The following is a 22040-nucleotide window of genomic DNA, read 5'->3' on the forward strand; positions in this document are numbered from 1 at the left end:
GTAGGAATGTACCACTGTGTGCTCAGTGGAGTACCAGGCCTCTCTACACGCCATGTATCCTCTCAACTCTTATTACTGAGCACGAGTCTTACGTCAACATTCTGTTGTGAGAATGCCAACTGTAATTCTTCTATTATTTTTGGACAACACGTCGCAGACTATTTATCATGGCATCAATATTAAAGTTTGTAAAAAAATCAAATTAACGTTTTATTGTATTCAGCAACAATGATTGCCATATTCACTTGACATACGCGTACATAAATGCACACCCTTCTCCTGTTATTTGCACATCACACCATCAGCAAAACATTCTTCAGACTCGAAGTTTTTGTCGAGAGATAGTTCAAACATGACTGCCAATGACGTCACAGTGAACTTGGCGACCAGTTCGGAAAGTCACACGATGTTGGTGAGAGCATGATTTTGAGAAGCAAACAGTGCTTAATCATTGTAAAGTGCATGTTATTGCAAAATATTTTCCTTTACGACTTTCCAAAGCACGATTCTCTCACTGTACTAGGTTCTGTAGCGGTCGTATAATCACCGTGACGTCATTGGCAGGCATAATTGGATTACCTTGCGATAAAATCCTGGAACAAAAGGGTGTAGATTTGGTGCAAACTTGTAGCGTGTTAATCATTGTTATTGAACATGATAAGAAAATGTTGTATATTGGTTTCCTACAAACTGTAAGATCAGCGACAGGATAAATAGTCAATGGTGTGATGTTCAATATTTATATACCCACACTCATAAACCATGACACGCAGTGAGCATGACAGTCCCATCTGACGAACTATCCGCGCGTGGCTTTGTATCGGTGAGATATTCGTGGCTTCAGAGTGGAGCAATCAGTGATACAAGTCTCCACCAGACTCCCTCAGGTGACTCCCATCTTAGACTTGGAGTTGGTCGAAAAAGTCGCATCTGTACTCTTTCTCTCTAGCAATCACACGATGTGACGTCATTCATAATAAGTTTGGATTACTTTCGCTATATTTTCACCATTCCAAAAAGTCTGTAGGAACCCTTTAGAAACTATTTGGTGATGTCATTGCGTTTCCTATCATACCATCTCTATATGCATGTTAGATGTATTTGCAAGTAGCCCTAGGGTAAGTATTTGCAATAAACCTAGTTCATTCTCCCTGTGGTCTGTAAAACGAGGCGTCTGCCCGATAACGTTTTTACGTGGTATGGAGCCACGAGTCGGCGGACTGCCCCGGCCCCAGTCAAGTCTACGTCCTCATCTCACGTTAGGTGCAGTGGTTAGTAGTCATGATTCTGGACCAATGGGTCGAGGGTTAAGATCCGACAATCATCACTCGGGACCGCCATGCTATAGAAAAAGATTAAGGCTCTCAGGCCCAGCCAATGTGAGCCACGTTTCAATCTTGACATCTTAACGCCCAGAGGACCCCCAGTACACTAAAGCTGTAAACCATGGATACGTTTTGTTAGACCATTGGGAGGATGGCTTTTTATGAGCTAAGATTGGATGGAGATACGCGTCCTTTATCACAAGTCCTGCCCCATCTCTGGTGGGCACGGTATTACCGGAGCTGTCACGACACGTTTGTTCAGACCTGTTAGCAATAATTTACGAGTCCAACTAGATCCTTCAGATAGCCCACACACCGGTGGTCACGTGACGATTATTCAAAGCCCACCGTGCCGACAGGTACCTACTTGTTGACCAATAGACGCCGGTCTCCTGACCACGTGCTCAAATATATTCAGCAGATTTCCTCGATAAGTTGTACCAGTAGCGGCTGTGCATCTCCGAGTAAGAAGTGGCCGCTCAGGTGTGACTCCTGGCCATCTAAGATGGTTCCGCCGGTCGCAAGTCTGCTGCTGCTGGTCCTGACGACTTCTTGCTCTCCCCCAGCCGCGGAGGCGTGCCCGCATGACTGCGACTGTGCCGCGGGTTCAGACCGGGGCACGGCGGTGGTATGCCGGGGTCCTGCCGTCACAGCAGTTCCCAGTAACATCCCCAACGGCACAGTCACACTGTAAGTTTATCAACTTTGCTAGCATAAAACATCTGTGCTGAATGTTTAGCTAACGGCGAAGTGAATATTGGATTAACAGTTGAGTAATAGGTGGAGTATCAGTAAGTGCGGAGGTGGAGGTTAGAAGTATTTTGTTGACTTTTCCTGCTTATATTTAAACCTTGTAAATACAACAGTAATCCTAAAAACGAACAGAGTGTTCCGTAAACGCAGACCAGCATGGTACTTTTGTCAGTAGTCATTCTACTGTGCAGCACACCTACCCTTAGCAAAAGAGGCGGTGGATATCAATTTAGATTTGAAAGAGGTAAAATTGTCACTTTAACAACGTCCTGACGAATCAAGTGTATGGAGATGTGAAGTATGCTTTTGGGGGGACTCCAGACTACGGTGGTATTAAGGTAGGTAATGTCTAGTTAGCGGGAGCCCGAAGTCTTAAACCGCAAACTACTACAGAACAGCAAGCGGTTTGTCATGGAGAACCAACACCCCGATTACATACGATGTGTGGTGTGAATCCCAATCTGGTGGCGTTCGCGCCAACTTGCATTCATTTCTGATTCATGACAACCGGAGGTGAAATTCAACGTGGTAGCATTGTATGAGGTAGGAGTCAGAATGCGTGTCAATGAATATAAGATCAGTGAGGAGACATGTCTGTACTGGAGTTTTCTGTACTCAGTGTCGGGTTTTCCGCCATCTGAGCAATTTTTCGTCAGACGTTTCATCCATTTTTCCGTGCTCGATGAACTTCGTATCGCTATGAAATAAGCTTGGAACTGTTGCAAATCATAACACATTGTCAACTCATGGGTGCCATTTACAAGCTATCCCTGTGTGCAACTACCCCGTATTAGTACACAATACGACTGTCTCCTCCTGATTTATGGTTATATTATTGATGTCATTTCCCGCATGAACTTGTGTTCCTTCGGACTCAGCTAAACATTAGTCCGAAACCTTGCTTTCAAGTTTTAAGTTGGTGTTCTGTATGGTCCGTTATTTTACCAGTAAGTTGTGATGCATATATCGTGATTTTTTGTCCGCTTTGTACCTGCGCTTTTGTCCGCTGTTCTGTTATCAAGACGGTGGTGGAATTTGGTTCGAGTTGTGTGCTCAACTCCTTAATTACAACTGGCCTGTAATCTTAAGGGGCATCTGCATTTCTCTAGCTCTTTAAAGTTGCCATGAAGTGGATTGCTTTCGACATGTCAGTTACGTATACAGGTTGATTTGCCATGACCCATGTGAAACCCCACAGCTTTCCATTACAAACACTCACAACTCACCATCATTGACTGACGCAGCGGGGATATGGCAAACCCGACCGTCGACAAGGATCTACGAGGAACTTTTCTAATACAGACTCTAAGAGAAACAATCAACGAGAAACGTTTCCATTACACAACCTTGTACGACACAGACACACATCAAACACTGTCCTCAATCTGCCGAACCTGTCGGACTATCGTGAGGGAGTCCGTAGTTAGGTGTTTATGATTGAGGTCGGAGCTGTTTACGAGGGGTATCGGTTGGGCACACCAAACATCGCGAGCAAACATGACCCTGCAAGAGGGTACAAAGTGATAACAAGGAGGTTAATGAGTCACGAGCCCTGTACAACATGCCCTAGTCTTGTAAGCATGAAACCTTTCACCGCGCTAGATGATTACAGCAGTGCTGTATGCTGTCAGTTGGCGTGCCGTTGTGAATATGTTATCGGTGGCTGGGTAACACTAGTAGCAATAAAATACCCCCTATAAACTTGAATTACAACGTCGATCGACTAGAGAGTACTTCTTAAAGTTCAAACCAAAGTGAGAAAAATGAAGAATATTCCCTTATGGTACTAGGCTAACAATAGACTTCGTCTAATTCTTAATCTGTGGTGCAGTGGGTTGTGTTCTCGTCCTATTCCATTGCCTTTCGTTATTAGACGCTGTCAAGACGGGGTTGCAAAACGTGAGAACACAGATAAGTATAGAAGATAAGAGGCTAAAAAAACAGGACTAAGATTAAAGAATACTTGAGCACAACAGAAAAATAGCAGGCAAGTAGGGTGACAAGGAATTTAAGAATGAAATGGGCTGTCAGTTAGGAATTCAAGTGTCTTAATACAATCACACTGTCATGAAAACAGTGTATCAGCAATGGCATTTAATGCCTGTCGGCTGAAAAAATTAGGCAGCATCTAGTATGATAGACTGTTGGTAGGAGTACCTATGCTTCAGCAAGGAGGTTATAACCTTCTTGGTTTCAGATTCTCTCGCAGTAAACAGGTCTGGTCTAATCTCCAAGCAGATCCTACGGTGCCATAAGATAGTATCAAAGCTGGCCAAGGAGTGTAGCTGGCCAAGGGAGTCAAACGGGAAAGTTTGATACTATACATTACGCACCGTGGATCTGGTTCGAGATTAGTCTGGTCAGCGATCTGCATGCCGAACAGATCAACCAATTTCGCCTGAACGCCTCAGAATCCGCCAGGCTTAGAGCAGACACGGTAAATCGATACGTAACATCGCAGCCAAAACAAGGTAAACGCCATTTCGTTCTTCTCTGCACACTGCATTGCAGAGATGGAAATGTAGGTTTTAGCTGTATCCGGGTTCGATATCTACTTAAAGTACATTAACATCACAAAAACTGCCACATGCGTATGGAACAACAACGTGCACAACAAAAACTCTTCTTATCCTACACATTCCCCCAGTACTTCGGTAGATTTACATTTTTAAATGATATACTGTATTTCTAAACGTGCTTGGTTTTCCGTTGCGTCGACTTCTAACGTCTACTAGACCAGGACGGTGCAATAAAAGTTTCTTTCCGTTATCAGGTCTCTAGGCATGGGCCCAAAACAGACTCAAGTACAAGCTCGGTCTTCTGAAAACTGCTTCACTTAGATCACCGTAATGCATTTGTTTGCGGGGTATGTTGTAAATCTATCTGGGGAGGTTGGATAAAACGATGTTTAACGATGCACGTATAATCAGCATATAGCCTGTAATGCGGTGTACTAACACATGATGTTTGGAGGTGGATATCAAAGGCTTAGCTATGCTACAACCAGCCGCCACCACGTGCCTGTGATGCTATTGTGTTGTGTTTATGACGAGTACCGATACAGGCAGGCCAGAAACATCCTAACGGAACAATATTGATAAGTGTTGTCCTCTCAATTTCGACACTTTCCCCCTCCTTCATGTGACGTCATCTGTGACGCTCATATGGTGACAGGTGGGTGGTTGTAAAGAAGTAATTAAGCCTTACTCTCTGAACATATTAGTCTAGATTGTGCTTACTTAAATACCATCATCAGAAAAGCAAATGTCTATTTTGTAAATTGTCCATTAGCTTGAGTAGCTAGGGGTACATCTGATGAGTAACTAATAACAGGCAGTAACATCACTTTTATAACTCTGAAAGGCAGGACACCAAGTAGCAAAGAAAGCCCCAACTGTTGTTTATATGATATAACACACATGTATTTTGTCTATTTTTATAACTCGATGTAATAAGCTTAAGTGCATATGCAATGACCGTACCAATATGTGTATCGATGACACTAAAGGCCACTCCAACTGTGCTCCGTGAATGTCATTGGTTTTGATGCCGTCATCGTTTTCTGAAAAGGAGGAACAAAGGGAACAAAAATTAGGGCCACGCCCGCACTTCTCTAAGGTGTTTATTAGAAAGTTGCCTCAACCTTGAATGGCGCTATGTGCCGGGTCACGAAGTCCAAATGCAGAGGCCATGACTGTGTTCCGAGACGACATGCATGTTCTAAGTATTGCATGTAACGTTATGCCATAAGCTGTGTGACGAACGCTACAGAAACACCGTGAAAACGCAGTCATTTTGCCATCTGGACTGGCGTTAAGATTAGAGAATATGGCTCGTATACACTGCTGCTATAAAGAGAGGGTTATTGGTTTGCATAACATATAGGACTAGCTTTTAAAACGACGTCCTGCTTTATGATCCCCCTATAGGCACACGGCGTCTCTAACAATACCATTATCCCGTCGTTTATTATACTGAAGGGCGTCATATATCGAGCTATTTGTCTAAATGTGCTTGAGTATACACGGAGCTTTTGTACCTAAACAGGTGCATTGGCCACACAGAAACCTGTCATACATCATAACAAGTGGCTGTGTTTTTTGCTTTAAACAAACACACAGGCCAACTAAGGTCACCCAGAGGTCATATCTACTCATGAATCAACAGCGCTCACAATGAGCCCGGCTGAGACCTCAGGGCTGAGACGCAGGTCTCCGACGGGCTCTTCTTGGCTAGTCCCTAAGCGAATAAAGTTACCTAGTCTTTATAACCCACTGTCAGATTCCTCAGCAAAAGCAATGAGAGAAGGACAAAAGGACAAACCTACTTTAGAAGCTGAATTTAAAACTAACCTTTTGACTTTGTTTGTACAATTGGATGGCAAAAAATCTGCAATGCCAATGCTAAGAGGAGAGTAGTTCTTTCGTCTGTAAACATGAAAATAACGAATGCAATTTAGCGGCTCGTCTATAAAGAGTGTGGGCATCTGTGCAATCAGCACGATAAAATCACATGATGATAAAGAGTTCACTCCTGAACGATATAAAGCTGACCACGCTCTGAGTCAGGAAGTTACAAGTATTACCTTTTGTCTAACATTCGTCTTTTACAAAGTTATGCCTTTCGACCATTTTAGGGGAAATGGCTGCTTTTAACGTCTTGTAATCTATTCTAACTTCTTCCTTACATTCCTAAAATTGCACACACTCAAATAAACCCCACTGAGGTAGGCCCAGACATAAAGAGACCAAGATTCTACCACAGCAATAGTTGGAGCATTTCCCATTTTCATCCATATTCACCTTGTATCCGTCTCTCTGGACCTATCTAGCAAACCCCCGGTCTCAGAGCTGTTTTGTTAGAAGAAACATATTATGTCCTGACGATAGTTTGAAGAAAGCAGCAGTAATGGTTTATGATATGTCAGCTAGTCTTCATTTTCATGCATTCCCTTCGTAGCCGTTTCTCAGAACAGATTTACGGAAATGTTCCGAGTCAGACGTGTTCCGCGTACTTACCAGGTGGATATTAATAGCGGTCGTATCGTGATCCCTGCAGTTTGTATAGCATTAACTGTTGCTAGTATCATGCTTAACCTTCTGCATGGCGAGTCACTCGATATGCCAAGTTTCCCTCTCGCAGTGCATCCCCGGAGAGTTGGTGAGACGTGATGAGAATGATCGGCTCGGTACAAAGAGAATCCCACTCAGAAATGTCATCATTACCTCATCATCTTTTGCCATCTGCTCTACATCAAATAGAAACAGTAGCTCTAAAGCTACACATGGATGGCGTATGTTTTAATAGCTTTGAACGTAGGACGTCATTAGGAATGTAGCAAACAGCAATTGTTGGTCTCCATCGAAGTCCCTTACAGCCTGAAAAATAGAAAAGTTCTACCTGCTTAACAAACATGGTCACGAAAGTCAAAATATGACTACCGTTCCCTTGCTTGTACGCATTCTGAAAAGGGGTTTCAACTGTGAATACTTGTCTTGTTCAGTATTGTGTTGAATTTGTCCTTGATACAAATGGGCATTAGAATGAAGCTGTCGTTCTGTCCCCTTGAAGAGATATCGGCCTTGCAGGTCGCACATTTTGCTGCCGTGTCTTCCTGATGAGACGCAGCTTCCCAAATCTCCGAGCAGATATATAACTTGTCTCTCCGGCCATTGTAATGGAAGTCAGTGCGTGATGTACTGATATTGAGTAAATCCCCATTTAGGGTAGACCACATATCCGGACCAGCCAACACGTAAGGGCTCAACGTCGCAGTTTAATGTACCAACTCTGACTGCCTCGTGAAGCACCGATTCGCCACCCCTGGACTTTCATGCTAGGACCTTTTTGTCCCAGCAGCAGAACGATAGAACATTTGTTTAAATGACTTCCCTTCGTAAAAGCCCACCGGAATATGACAGAGCTTAACTGCAAGAGTTCAGAGCCATGAAGGGATTAACCTTCACTTTAAATCCCTTAGCTGTGCGACCCTGCGGTCGATAGCGTTCAGGGATGTGGATGATATTTGATTCATACTGAATGGATAAAGACCTCGCTTGCACATTTTTCCACACAAATATGTTGAACAGTTAACAGATACAAAATAAAATCAACTATTTTTATTCAAATTAAATGTACTTGTGTCTTACCTTGCAATGAGCCTTCAGACATGAGTTTGCAAATAAAATCGTTCATTCATTCTAACATTCTAAAATTTCCAAATCGATATCTGATTCCATTATTGTTAGGGTTTAGACATCCATACCATTTGTGTGTGTGTGAGAGAGTACCAACCCGCAAGGCGTGCTGACGGCATATATCTCTGACATAGATGATTGGGATTTCGGTAAACAGCAGAGAAATTCAAGGAAACGCAATGAAAGAAAGATTGGATGCAGATGTAGGGTGTTGTACACGATTATTCTTTATTACCTAGAACAAGAAGTTGTGCATGTATTCCGGGCCGTGCAGGGTATTACCTACTGAAGCGGTAAGGCACGGTGGCTGGTGATGATGAAATATGCACACCTTCCAGACCGCACGACGTCAGCGGTAATCATGACCGATGTTCCAGTAACAGGTAATCGCAATGTATGATTTAACACCAGAGAAGTAGAACAATTTTTCTGACTTCTGGGATCAAAGAGTCTTTACATTAATGGAGTTCTGCTCTCATGTGCTTTACATAACACAAGAAGTTAAGCTCCACCAGGCTTTGTTTCTGAACAAATTAAAGTTGGCCAAAAGCCCTGATGGCGTTTGTCCTCAGATGAGGCAAATTCATTAGTCCGCTGGAAACCGTTTACTTAGTCTTCTAAATTGCGTCCTTTTTGTGTGCTATTGAACGCATTACTCTTTCACGCCGCTCGGACGCCATGAGTTAGACATGAATCACGATTGGAAGGAACTTTATACTTTGCTTTAGGCCCATCTTGACGGCCGTGTTATTAGCCGAGCTCTTTTGTCATATGTTCTTTACCCCCCGATCAAAGGTAGCCACGGTCAACACACAAAACTGCCGGAAATGCGGAGGTCTATCATTGCTTCTCAAAATTATCGATCAGACCATCGTGAAAGCTCATACATAACGCGGAAAAAATACCTCCTTTGCAGCACAACAGAGTACTTTTAACTTTTGGTGGAAAGTAAGTAGTGAAAGTTTAGCGATAAAAGGTGCCATATGGCCGCTAGCGGTGCAAAGATGCTTTACTGTCTTTGTGCCCAAAAAATCTGCGGCGCAAAATCACTGCCAGTGATTCAAATGTAGTCCATTTTGCGGTCTCCGTTTGTTTGCGAGTACACAGTGGTGAGAAGGAGCAGATGGTTGGTAACAGATGTGAATAATTTAACATCTAGTCTGTTTGCACGTGTGCTGTTTGGTTTCTCATCTACACTCATGGCGGTTATATGGGTGTGTGGCATGTTTTATTGTACTGATTAGACAGACCAAGTACATCGATCATTGTGCCGCTATTATGTAGTTTGCTTTCTCTGACACAAAAGAAATGTCCTGCTTTATCACCCATATTTAGTGCCTTCTTCGGGATGACTAGCCCACTACTATGTACACGTGTCCTCACCACAACATTGGTTTTACTCACCAAACAAATCAGTTTCATTTCCTCACCAAAAACATTGGTTTCTGTCACCACAACATTGGTTTCGTGCCTAGTTCACTCAGCTGAAAATCTGATCGGTGATTACATGTTGGTGTTGTAATCAAATTTTACCTAGAACATGTATATGGGTGAACTTTGCATTTTGGTTACATCACTTAACCGGCAAACAGCCATTTGGCATAGCACACCGGCTCTTCACTGGCACCTTGACAAATACAATGGACTTATTGCGAGTTCCATACCACTAGTTAAACCTTTCGTCACAGTAGCATACCGTAACGACATGTACCTGCTTCTCGCACCAGGGAGTTCCACCAGACGGCCATCCCCAGCTTGACGGCCGGCGGGATGCCAACGGCGGCGCTGAGCAACCTCACCTTGATGTGAGTATTTTCTTGTAACGATTCACACAAACTCGGTGTGCGCTTCTCTGGTTAACAGTACATTAATCGTCCCCTCCCGCTGCAAGTCTCCAAAGTGCTTGCCAGCCACGAGACTTTGAAACTTTCAGGGTTCTCAAAAATAAGTAGAACTTTGATATCCCCGATGTCTTTTGCAGCAGCAGCCACTAAGGCTGGCTGATACTTTCTAAAGGTCGCTGGTATGATCTTGTATCCTCTATCTTCTGTTTTCTTTAACATGTAGGTGAAAGAAATCTTGTATAATTTGACGGATATGACACATTGTATGATGGAAATTCTGATGGAGAAGAGGTTCCGTCGTCAGCACTTTATGCAGATCTTATCTCTTAAGTACAGCGATGCCGAATTCAGGGGTGCCTAAGAAACATACAATTACCGAATACATACTAATTTCACTGAAATCATACGAGCTTTTGCGTCTGATCAATCAATTTGTATGTTTCTTGTGGTAGATCGTATGAATGGTATGAATTCTGTGAATTCCGAAAAATACGTATGAATACTTCGGCAGCCCTGGTCTACCAGCCAGACTGTCGTTTAAAAATGACATACTGTAGTTATCAGCTAAACTGCGCGCCGATGGAGATTTACTTGAATCTTCTACAACAAGGTAATTTTTACTTCCATATCACTCGATACTTCCTCCCCTGCAGAAAGTTCCAAGAAGACACTTCATTAGCCCAGATCGAGCCGGGAGCCTTCGACGGCCTCACCAATCTGCAGTACATGTGAGTAACGGACTGGAACTAACTCTATCCATTACTGTGTAATAAGTGTAACATATCATGTGCACGTTACAGACGCCCCCTCCCCTTCCTGTACACAGACACCCACACAGTTATCGACTTCTGGTGTTGTAACAGACTTTCGCACGTAAAAGCTGTCAGACTTAATCTGCGCGAGAGAAGAACTGACACGCACAAAGTTTGATGAAGCACTGCCCCCTAGGCCTGGGTATGTCCAACACAATGCTAGTCTGGGATTATGAGGGGGAGGTCGTGATGTTTTCTTGGTGTTTTTCTAGACGGAGGGGTTGTGTGTTGGAAAACTTGTCAATCCAGAAAACGTTACAAGCCTTTGAATTCCGTAATCCGCATCTGCTGCAGGATTACCGAGACCTCCAGATGTTTGTGGAAACAGCACGCCTGACTTGACTAGACCTACTGGAGCAGGGCTGTCTGCTCTTTAAATAGAATGTGTCGATTAATTGAAAACGAAAAACCCTTGCATCTTCATCAAAGTAATACGCCCACAAGCATGCGCAGCCAAAGCAAGAACATATTTATTGCAGTTGAGGTATTCCTGTTCTGTAGGGTTGATGTATATCACTGCATATTCCTATCATCTACAGTGAGTTCCGGAGAGTCAGCAGTCTTCATAACCTGAGGAACTTTACAGGAACCATTCCTTCACTGAAGAAGCTGTGAGTTTGCTTTGTCAAACTTCCAACAGGCGACTGTGTATACTTTTGATTCCACTATAGTTAATAACGCCCCCCCCACCCAAGAAAAGAGTGCTCCAATGAAAATGCAAAATACATACATGCATATTGCATCATCGCCTGATCTCGTCAGAATGAAACAGATATTTACTTGTTTTTATAAATCTGTCTTATCCATGAAAGAGAGATATCAGGGTTGTGCACGAAGCTGTGAGATTTCTTGATGATACGATGACGTGTGTTTCATTATGCTTTTTATTATGCTTTTCACGACGATAAAGCTGCCATGCTTATTTTCCGGCAGGTCTCTCGTCAACTGCGGACTGACATCCATTCCAGACTTCAGTCGTTTGATGTCTGCCGAGCTAACCGTGGAAATGTGAGTACAAGCGGGCGAGGAAAATGAAATTGGCTTTCTTAGTGTTTTTTGGACGCATTTACTGCCGGGGAGCCGGGTAATGATTCCCTAACAGCACATTTAGCCGAGGAGAGGTGTTGGGTGTAAACGAGCCTTTCCAGTGTAGGATATCGTCATTTAGTATAGACGCAGTCGCTAAACACGGAACCTCCAAATAGCGCACTCTGAAAGGAGCTGACGTTTCACAAAGGTGATGAATATAAACGTTTTTTAAAACTCAAAGTTAGCAGGAACATGTGTACAGCCTTACATTAAGTATTCTTTTTGTACAGTAGTTTGCACCAAGAGACTGAGACTCAGTACTGTCGTGTTAATGCTATGGCAGCATCATAACAGTTAAAGGATGTTCAACAAAAGTGGAGTTGATTGAGAAGCCTCCAGCCAGTTTTATTGTACCATGCCGACACGATTCTCTATAATCATTTTTTCTCAAAAAGGCTTTTGCTTCATTTCCTCGGATTTTGTCCAAAATCCACATTTACGTGTTGCTGTGTCTGTCTCAGCGCCTCATTGCTAATGAGACCTGCCTCTGTATCTTCCACAGCGATCTGGAGTTTAATCAGATCACATCGGTCCCGACCAGAGCCTTCAGCAGCTTACCCGAGAACGTCCACACCGTGTAAGTTACACTGTTCAAGCTACAGCCATGTAGCTGTTGAAATGAATAATGTTCAAAAGCGTTGAAGGGAATGGCGAAAATGTAGAACGTCGGGAAATAAGCTGATCCAGCTCCAAAGTCGATCCAGCTCCAAAGTCAATAGTATTACTATAATTTATATGACCCTGTCAGAAGCTATGCTCAGACTTGGACATCAACCATTGTTGGTCTGGACATAAACACCGTCCATGGAGTTTTCAGTCGTGGTAGACATACATCGCTGTACAGAAGGGTAACGATCAGCACATAAAATTAACGACGTCTAACCGTTCACTGCCGACATTCCGGATGAGCAGTAAAGAGAGAGTCAGTCGCTGCCAATACAAATCACACGGCTACAATGTAACTTGCTTTGGTTCGATGTGCTTTGCTTGTCATCAATATATGGATGTGGATACACTTCCTCAAGATAGCTAAATTATCATGTCAAGAACTGAAAAACATGCCAAATAGCTGCTACTCAAGCAACTGAACTGGAAAGGAGTTTGGAAACAAGTCAAAATTTTTCGAAATAATATCCGGTGGCTGGAGTAACTGCTATTTGCACATTTTAACCTGGATGTCTAACCTTCATCGAAGTACTGAAAACATGGTTCACGAGACCCATCTTGCTATGATATCAAGACGCACGAAATTAACTTCAACTTATCCTGGCTAACTTTAATGTTAAGTATTGTTTTCTGTACTAAGGAATTGTTGTTGGTCTTCTTGGAATCGTATAGTCATAAAGAAGTATACCTAGTACTAAAACCACCTGTCATGTTCCTTTCCAGAGAGCTAGAGTTTAACCAGATCCGAAGTGTGGCATCCCGAGCGTTCTCCGGCAGTAACATCTACAACCTGTACGTGTCGCAAGTTAAAGTCTCTGTCATGTACACTACTTCTTAAATTGCATCTTCTAAACTTTTCCGGGAGAGAAAATCGCAATCTTATTTTGTTGCCCCTTTGCTGGCGCGCGTGGGAGGATTACGCTCCAGTAAAACAGGTTAAGGTTTTCACTCCCAGGTTCTGCTTGGAAATTACGTAGCCCGCCATGGAAGCAAACTCTGATTACAACTGTGCCAGATGTTGCAGGAACGGGATTTGGGGGTCCCACTGTAAACATTTTCCATTAAGCATTGCTTCCTGTGTGCTTTAAAGGGAAGAGAGGTCAATTACGTCAAGAACTAGCTGCTTTAGTCTTGAACTTGTGGAAACTAGAATAGATATCCTGTAAGAAACTACCGAAACACAACAGCTATCTGTAGAAGTTCCCTTCATGAAAGTCCGGGCCATCTGTTCCTCCCAAATGCATTATACACGATTTATGTCATAGGCTAAATTTTAACCAAACTGTCAACTTAGAATAGGTTTCCTCTCTAGCTATATTGGTATTTTGCCTTCCTATTATTTTCTTATTATTTAGAAAGAATAGTAGTTGCATTGAATATTGATAGCTGGGTATGAAAGAATTTTAGATATGATTGTTTGGCCATATGGATGACATCCTCATTTTATTGCCCCTAATATTATTTTCTGAGATGAAATACAGCACTTCGGTACACACCACTGCACTATGTTTCACTGATATACAATGGTACAAAAATACGTTCGCACATATTGATGCATGTAACTACTAATTACCAGTCATTATATATGCACAGAGTTAAATTTCTAGGTAGAGTATAACACCCAAGACTGATAGATTTAAACTTGGAATTTAAATGACTCCCGGCCCACAGATACCTGCAGTACAACAGCCAGTTGACGTCTCTCGCTGATGACGCCTTTGAGGGAATCAGGCAGCTGACTCGCCTGTAAGTTATCAACACTTTTTTCAGTTGTTTTGTATGTCACCAGGAGTTTTATTATTCATGGATTGTCAAGCCATGACGCGTTAGGTTGCTGTACGAACAAAGTCGTCTGTTTTATGGTCTATGCATGTAAAAGATAAAAGACTTTTAATGCACTGTCATTTCAGCACCAAGGCCAGAAACACCCCACGATCTCCCAATCTTCATATCACGATACCATAAAAAGGATATCTGACGTCTGAAGGACTTTTATGCATGTAATGCATTTTCTATTATCAGATTAGGTCTCCATTTCTGTACAGAGATGGATTGTCAGACGTGCGTAGCGTTACATCAAACTTTTTCCTAGTGTGTGTGAGTTAGCGCGTAAGTTGTCAAACTGTCAAACTTAATAATAAACACAACACTTCAGAACAAACTTTTGAATCTACGTCTAACTAGTCCTCTTTCATCCTTTAGTAATTAAACCAGACAACGCTAAGTTGCAGATGCTTCATGTAGCAAATTTTTTGTCCGAAACTTTGACAAATTCTCCCCTAAGTGCCCTGCCCCGTGGTACTCGGCACATAGTTTTAACGATGGGGTCCTTACTTCATCAGCACAGAACACAGGTCACCAATATACGCATCATCCGCGGGCCGCCTGGAGGACATGTTGAGTAGGATGACGCCCGTAAACTCTCAGCCTTGTGACTATCAACACTCTGTGCCATTTCCTAGGTCGGTCTGTAAGACACGATTGCACAATTTCCTGCCTCCATGAGTATCATTACGCACCCAATCTCGCGCCTTAGCCATCATTACCGGCGCTTCACGGATATCCATTAGATCTACTTAGACAGGGGCTTTTAGACGACACCAACTATACTTAATAAGCCTGGCATGCTTGCGATGTTTGAGCTTCAAGAAGTCGTTTTATTACATCACGAGATGAACAATTTTACGTTATATACGCTCACGCGCATACTTATCGTGACATCTGCTCAAAATTACAGACGTCAAGTGTGACGTGTGAAATTTCATCCTACGGTAGTTTTATAAAGGGCTTGAAATATTATTGCAGAGACGCATTGACAAGCTACGAGCATTGTTGCGTAACGAAGCTGATCTTCCGAAAGAAAAGAGATTACATTTCTTAGGAAAGACGGACTGAAATAAATCCGCGCGCGGTGTGAAGGGAAAATAAAGTGTGTGGTCAAATCCACCGACAGCTGCGCGAGAAGGCATTTGAAATTGTTTGCAAAGATGAAGGTTACAAACGCCGCTTCTACACAAGCTATAAGTCTGCTTCTTGTCCTTTAATGGGGTTCACGCCCCTGTCTGTGCGGCACGTGATGGATCGCACCATGTTCTTAGACAGGGATTAAGTACGCACATTAACGTCCTTGCTATCATTGTGGGCACTACCACAAGACTTATCATTGAGGAGAAATGTCAAGAGGTTTAAACCAGAAGCCATTAATTTTTGCATTATGAAATGCACAAGGACGTCACTGCAAGATATCCCGAAAGACATCATTTTGAAACGATTCCGTGATTTATGAGATGCACACTTGTACTCTGCTTGTGGTAAGCGCGTCGGTTCCATTTGATGGTGTTTTAAAAGATCTTGCAATGGAGAGAAAGGTCAACAGCTTTCAAGCATAAGCCATTTATAACTGTCGTGGATATTGAACAGGTATCTTCGCATGTAGGACGTCCTTTTTCAAACTATGTAATGATGTGTGCGATGTTCTGGGTGTAGGGATAGATTTGATCATCCCATTTGATGGTGTTATGTCTGAAATGAAATATAGTGATTTCCTTGTGCTCTGTGGAGTAAATGATGTTAATGGTGTTAGTTACATGATGATATCAATTGTAAACTCAAAGTGAAACTAGATAGCAACCTTTCATTTCGTGAGTAGGTAAACCTTACCTAAATATTCTTTTTAGACGTGTAATTTGTTGGCATCTATAGGCAGTTAAACGCACAATTGGTTTTTAGAAATAGTTATTATAAGGTTGACTTCATTGGTGCTTATATCATAGCAGATAGCAAAACTTTGAGTGCAAGTGGAAGTGGACCATACTTATGTTTGTCTCATCTATCGCTTTTATCAGGGGCGAAACACATAGACAATTTGTACATTAACGTGGGGCAGACCAATTCTAGCAAACATGTAGAATAAAATTACCACTAGTTACCATGCCATGCGTGCACGAAACTTTAGGCAATATCACAACACGCTACTGTTATGTCTAATCAATCTACTCACACATTTACGCGAGGTTATGGGCCACAAGAACCAGGTAACCCCGAGCGTCTGCCACACAACATATCCGAGGGCTTTGTGCAGGTTTCATTTTGAATGTTTATTTTTCTATTCTGTCTTTCTTTTGTCTGTCTGTCCGTCTACACATGGCGGTAGCCTGAATGGCGTTGATATGAACAAAAAAGCACACATATACACACGCATACATACATACATATACAATCTGCATAATCCTGAAATAAGTTAGCCATCATTACATACTAGTGTCTGCAGTCTTGTTGTTCAGATTGATTGCTTTATGGAGAAAGGAGTTCTGAAGTCTTTTTGTTCTAACTGGGGGATGGCAAAGCGTGTTTATTTCTCAATGTTCGTCCCATAGCAGTTGTTCTGGAAGGAGGGACAAGGTCATGTAGGGGATGGTGAACTACCAACATCTGTTTTGTTTGAGAGCAGCATATGCGCATCCTCATGACATTTCATGTCTGTTGTTCTAGCGACTTGTCTGGCACGAGTATCACCAGGCTGCCCACGCGAGGGCTGCAGTCACTGACGGTCCTGACGGTCAAGGACACGCCAACTCTCAAGGACTTTCCCGCCATCACCAACTTCTTCCTGCTGCAGGAGGCAACTCTGACGTACGCAGCGCACTGCTGCGCCTTCAAGTAAGGACGACGCAGGGCTGAATCGTAGCTTACATATTGTCCATGAACCGATACACAGTGACTTTGCTCCCATTCATGTTTACATCAATGGTTACGACAGTAAATAGAGATCAGTCTGTAATATACATGCATTGAAAGACGTAGCAAATAGTTTACACTTTATCATTAAAGTGGCAAAGACTTAAAACCCCAAGGCTTATATCTTAGGCCCGTCATCTAAAACATAATTTATGTATACATGAGTGTGATACACGTGTCTACAGGCCTGTCTGATACACTTATGCCCCTGCAGGTACCAGAGAGCAGAGTTGCAGTTCGGCACTCAGGCGGGTACCCCGGCGGCTTGTGTCACCACAGCCACGCCGGCACCGCACCAGGGAAGCGGCGGTGTGCTTACCGGGAGGAAACGGAGACGTGTAGGCGAGGCGTCTCGGAGCGCCGACCCGTTTAACCAGCTCTCGACCCCCGTCCCATACTCAGGTGGTGGCGGGTCGTCACTAAGCGGAGGGGGAGAACGTGTGACTTCCCAGGGAACTACACTTGCCGAGAGGACCCGAACAATAAGAGACACTGGCAGTGGCTTAGGAGGGACAACCAGTCGACGACCAAGTACAGAGCCTGTACATACTCCACAGACTGACGGGGGAGGGTGGCCAGGAGGGGGTGGGTGGCCTGGTGAGGGGGGTTGGCCTGGTGGGGGTGTGGTGTGGCCGGGTGAGGGGGGTTGGCTGTCACCCATACCCCCTGTAGACCAAAACGTGACTGGAATCAGCTGTGGGGAAGTGGTAGATCTGCAGGAGGACTTCACGTGCCGACCCGAACCCGACGACTTCAACCCGTGCGAGGACATCACCGGCTACGTCTGGCTGCGCGTCATCATCTGGTTCGTGTCTCTCCCGGCTGTCTTCGGAAACCTGCTGGTCGTGCTGGTGCTGCTGCTCACCAAGACCAAGATGAACGTCGCCAAGTTCCTCATTTGTAACCTAGCCTTTGCGGACTTCTGCCTGGGGTTCTACCTGCTGATGCTAGCGGCTGCAGACATTTACAGCTCACACAGCTACTACACGTGGGCCATCGTGTGGCAGACCGGCGGGGGGTGCCAGGTGGCCGGGTTCCTGACCATGTTCGGCAGCGTCCTGTCAATCTTCACGCTCACCTTCATCACGGTGGAGCGCTGGTACGCCATTACCTACGCTATCCACCTGGACAAGAGAGTCACCATGCGCTTGGCAACTAGGGTGATGGTGTTGGGATGGATCGCTGCCATCGTTATGGGATTGCTGCCTCTGGTGGGAGTCAGCAGCTACTCCTGGACCAGCATCTGCCTGCCGATGGACACGACCGACCCCCACGACTTGGGCTACGTCGCCACGACCATGATCATCAGTGTGCTGGCCTTCGGTCTTATCTGTGGCTGTTACATCGGGATGTACCTCGCTGTGCGACACACGGATGGGGCCTACGGGATAGAGGCCAAAAAGAACGACGCTAAGGTGGCCAAACGGATGGCTATTCTGGTCTTTACAGACTTCGCCTGTTGGTTCCCCATAGCACTATTTGGTATCACCGCTGCCTTCGGGCATCCTCTCATCGATGTCACGAATTCCAAGATCCTGCTGGTCATCTTCTACCCGATCAACTCGTGCGCTAACCCGTTCCTGTACGCCATCTTCACGAAAACGTTCCATCGAGACTGTGTCACGACTCTGGCGCGGTTCGGGTTCTGTCAGGCGAAGGCCATGCAGTATCGCGGCACCGTGTACTCCAACACTGCGTCTGTTGCAGGCCGCCACAGTCAGAGCACCATGAGTTCAGTGCACAAGGTCTCCACAAAGTGTAACCATTCTCACGCGTCCTTAAAGACCCAGTGCGCGAGCTGCTCCACTCCAAAGTCAACACGGACCATGACCAAAACGTCCATACCCATGACGTCGCTATTCAAAAGTCCCAACAGTAAGAAAACCCAGGCTGTAGAAATTAACCACACCGCCATAGTAAATGGCACCCCAAAAAACGCTAATCCAGATGGCAAGCAGACAAAAGACGAGAACGACAAGGACAAAGCTGCCATCAGGAAAAAACTGAGCATTGTAAATGAAGCGTCCGAAGGGACGTCAGTAGCCGAAGACTCGACTGTAGGTAAAGAGGCAAAAGAAGAGCCCATAGTGCTGTCGGAAGAATCTCGAAAAAAGACAGACTCTTCCGACACACTGTCGGAGGGGTGTAGCAGTAGTAGCAGTTCTAGTAGTAGAGAAAGTATTTCAGAAAAACCTCCCCCTATCCGTGTGGACGGTGACGACACCATAACAATATCTCTCCCCAAAACATGGATATGATATGATAACGGGTATTGGGGCCTTCCGTCCAAGTTAATTACTACACAACACCAAGAACAGTAAAAACTTGTAGACTTGCATTAGGGAGCGAGGTCGTTTAAAAGTTTGAAGTTTTGAGGTGCCAGTGTACATGTGTACAGGTACGTTTTACACGAACTTTCCTTTATCGTGTAATTCAAAGAAAGAGTTTCTTTATTTGAAGTGCCATTCCAACTTCAAAGTAACCTGTATTTGTGGAAAGACATGATTAAAATAATTTCAGGCATATCTGAGCGATTTGGGGACTACAAACGATCAAAAACGTGCGATAGGACATTTTAATGTCCTAAATCTCATTACCAAGTTGGAACTGAGAGAAACTCCATAAACATTGGATAGCCAGGTCTTCACCTCGAGGGGTGATACAAGGAATATTATCGAGACGGTGTGCAGACAACTACTAATAAGTGCAAGACAATTCGAGCGTCTTCACTGGTAGAGAGAGTAGAAATAACGAACAGAAATAACACGTCTTGTTTATCAGACCTTTGGTCATTACAATGATTAGTCATTATGCTACAGTGGAGCCTTGTGAATCCATCCAAACATCCCTAGGGAGAGATCTACAGCTGTTTACCACAGATAAAAGGTATAAGACAATTAATATTGACATCAGGTCCTGGTGTTATCAGCAGTTACAACCATCAATATCGCTAATGATGACTTGAGGTTTTGTGAAATCATCTGAACATCTCCATGTGTGATAATCAAAGACTTGCCAGTGTAATCAAAGTGCATACTAATATAACTCAAGTTGTTTTTCAGACACTGCCTTAGCCTTTAAGTGGACAGACCTGTCAAATTGAATCTATGAAATCATTAGTACCTGTAAATAAACAGCTTAAATTCGCATTTGCAAAGATGAAACTTTCCCGCTGTGTTGAAAAACAAGACTGCTGCCCCAGGGTTTACGCTAGGTCGTGTTCTTGTGCAGAACACGATTATCTGGCTATTCAGCAATGCAGGATATGACAAATGGCAGGAACTGGGAGATAACATATCTTGATGAACAAACTCAATCATGCCTACATTGTTACGTTCGAAAAGCACGTTGCCATCCAGCCACAAAGTATATACTGTGTAAAAAGTACGTAGTTTCAACATTGTCAATAACGCATAAACCAGAAGCATTGAGAGACCTTATATTCTACAGGTGCGTATAAACCTGTACCGTACGAGAGTATTGTATGTTAGAATGGATGAAAAACAACAGGCGGATGATCTCGATGCTTAAGTTCAGAACGCGATTTCACTTACTATTATTGGGCATCACTGCTATATACAACGAACTCGATATATCTAGATTACATTAAGACGGAGGTTAACAACCTGTAAACATGGAAGTTGTGTGTCTTCTTAATGGCAAAGATTCCTGCTATCTACTAGTATTACTGGAGCACTAAGGAGTCGTAAGAGACACAATCCAAACCTAAACGACCGTTTTGCTTACAATAAGACGACGCGTAAGTGCCAAAGATGGATGAACTTGATTGTCTCTTGCAATGGACCATTACATTGGGTACCAAAAAGAAGATAAGACAATATCCAAGTCCAATGAATGCGCTGGTCTTAGGAGCCAAACGAGATTAAAGCTACCGGGCTTTCTGTCAGGATCTGTCCGGTCTCATCACAGACGGACAGGGAGGGTGACTAAGGAGGGTTTGTCATTTTACATAGGATGGTCTCCCCGGTGGAGAACGACGAGCAATGTACTAAGGCAGTGCCCAGATGGGAAAAGGTGTACATAATGATACCACTTTTGTAAAGTTCATAGTGCATAGACATATCACATTGTTATTGTATTAGATAAGTTAGGTACATATATATGTATATGTTATGTATACGCAATATATCTGTGTGGCTCGATGCCTTATCACCAGTCAACATCTGACATCCGTGTAATGTAATGTATTTGTACTGGATATAACCAGCACTGTGTTTACATCTACAACTGAGGACAACAGAAAGAGACGTGTGCCGTGATATTTCTATAAACCAAGAGAATTAATATCTATTGTATATACACTGTACATACTGGCTAAGGCGACTTATCTATCCCATACTTCATGGTATGGCAACTATCTTTCCGAGTTGTGGTAAATACTAAGGGTCATTTTGTTGATCACGATTGCCGGTCCATGGTGTCTATATATAGTTCATGGCTGAGTAACGCACTGCAGTGATATGTGAATGTAGGGAGTGTACTTGCAAGCGCCTCGTTAGACTTTGTGACCGCAGACCAGAATGTTGTCCCGTTCTCCGACTGATGTAGCTACGTGAGTGACGGATGATATATCACCATTACAGATTATGAACTGTT

The 22040-nt window shown here is 43.7% G+C and overlaps 1 protein-coding gene across 1 annotated transcript; it reads left to right on the top strand.

Moving 5' to 3' along the window:
• Positions 1-352: 352 nt before the first annotated feature.
• On the top strand, positions 353-22040 carry LOC118409455 (thyrotropin receptor-like). The gene is made up of 11 exons (XM_035810529.1): positions 353-412; positions 1747-2015; positions 10003-10080; positions 10773-10847; positions 11471-11542; positions 11865-11939; positions 12523-12597; positions 13410-13478; positions 14358-14432; positions 17178-17345; positions 17638-22040. Exons 1-11 carry the CDS (start codon positions 353-355, stop codon positions 19679-19681), a joined length of 3060 nt encoding a protein of 1019 aa, XP_035666422.1. The 3' UTR covers positions 19682-22040.

This window comes from Branchiostoma floridae, chromosome 1 (assembly GCF_000003815.2).
Source record: "Branchiostoma floridae strain S238N-H82 chromosome 1, Bfl_VNyyK, whole genome shotgun sequence".
In the NCBI taxonomy this organism is placed as follows: Eukaryota; Metazoa; Chordata; class Leptocardii; order Amphioxiformes; family Branchiostomatidae; genus Branchiostoma; species Branchiostoma floridae.

What these genes read in the sequence shown, in the direction of transcription:
- LOC118409455 (XM_035810529.1), top strand. Translation starts at nt 353, where the DNA reads ATGACTGCCAATGACGTCACAGTGAACTTGGCGACCAGTTCGGAAAGT. An exon ending in CCCAACGGCACAGTCACACT is followed by an intron (nt 2,016 to 10,002) that starts GTAAGTTTATCA and finishes TTCTCGCACCAG; the next exon opens with GGAGTTCCACCAGACGGCCA. An exon ending in CTGAGCAACCTCACCTTGAT is followed by an intron (nt 10,081 to 10,772) that starts GTGAGTATTTTC and finishes CCTCCCCTGCAG; the next exon opens with AAAGTTCCAAGAAGACACTT.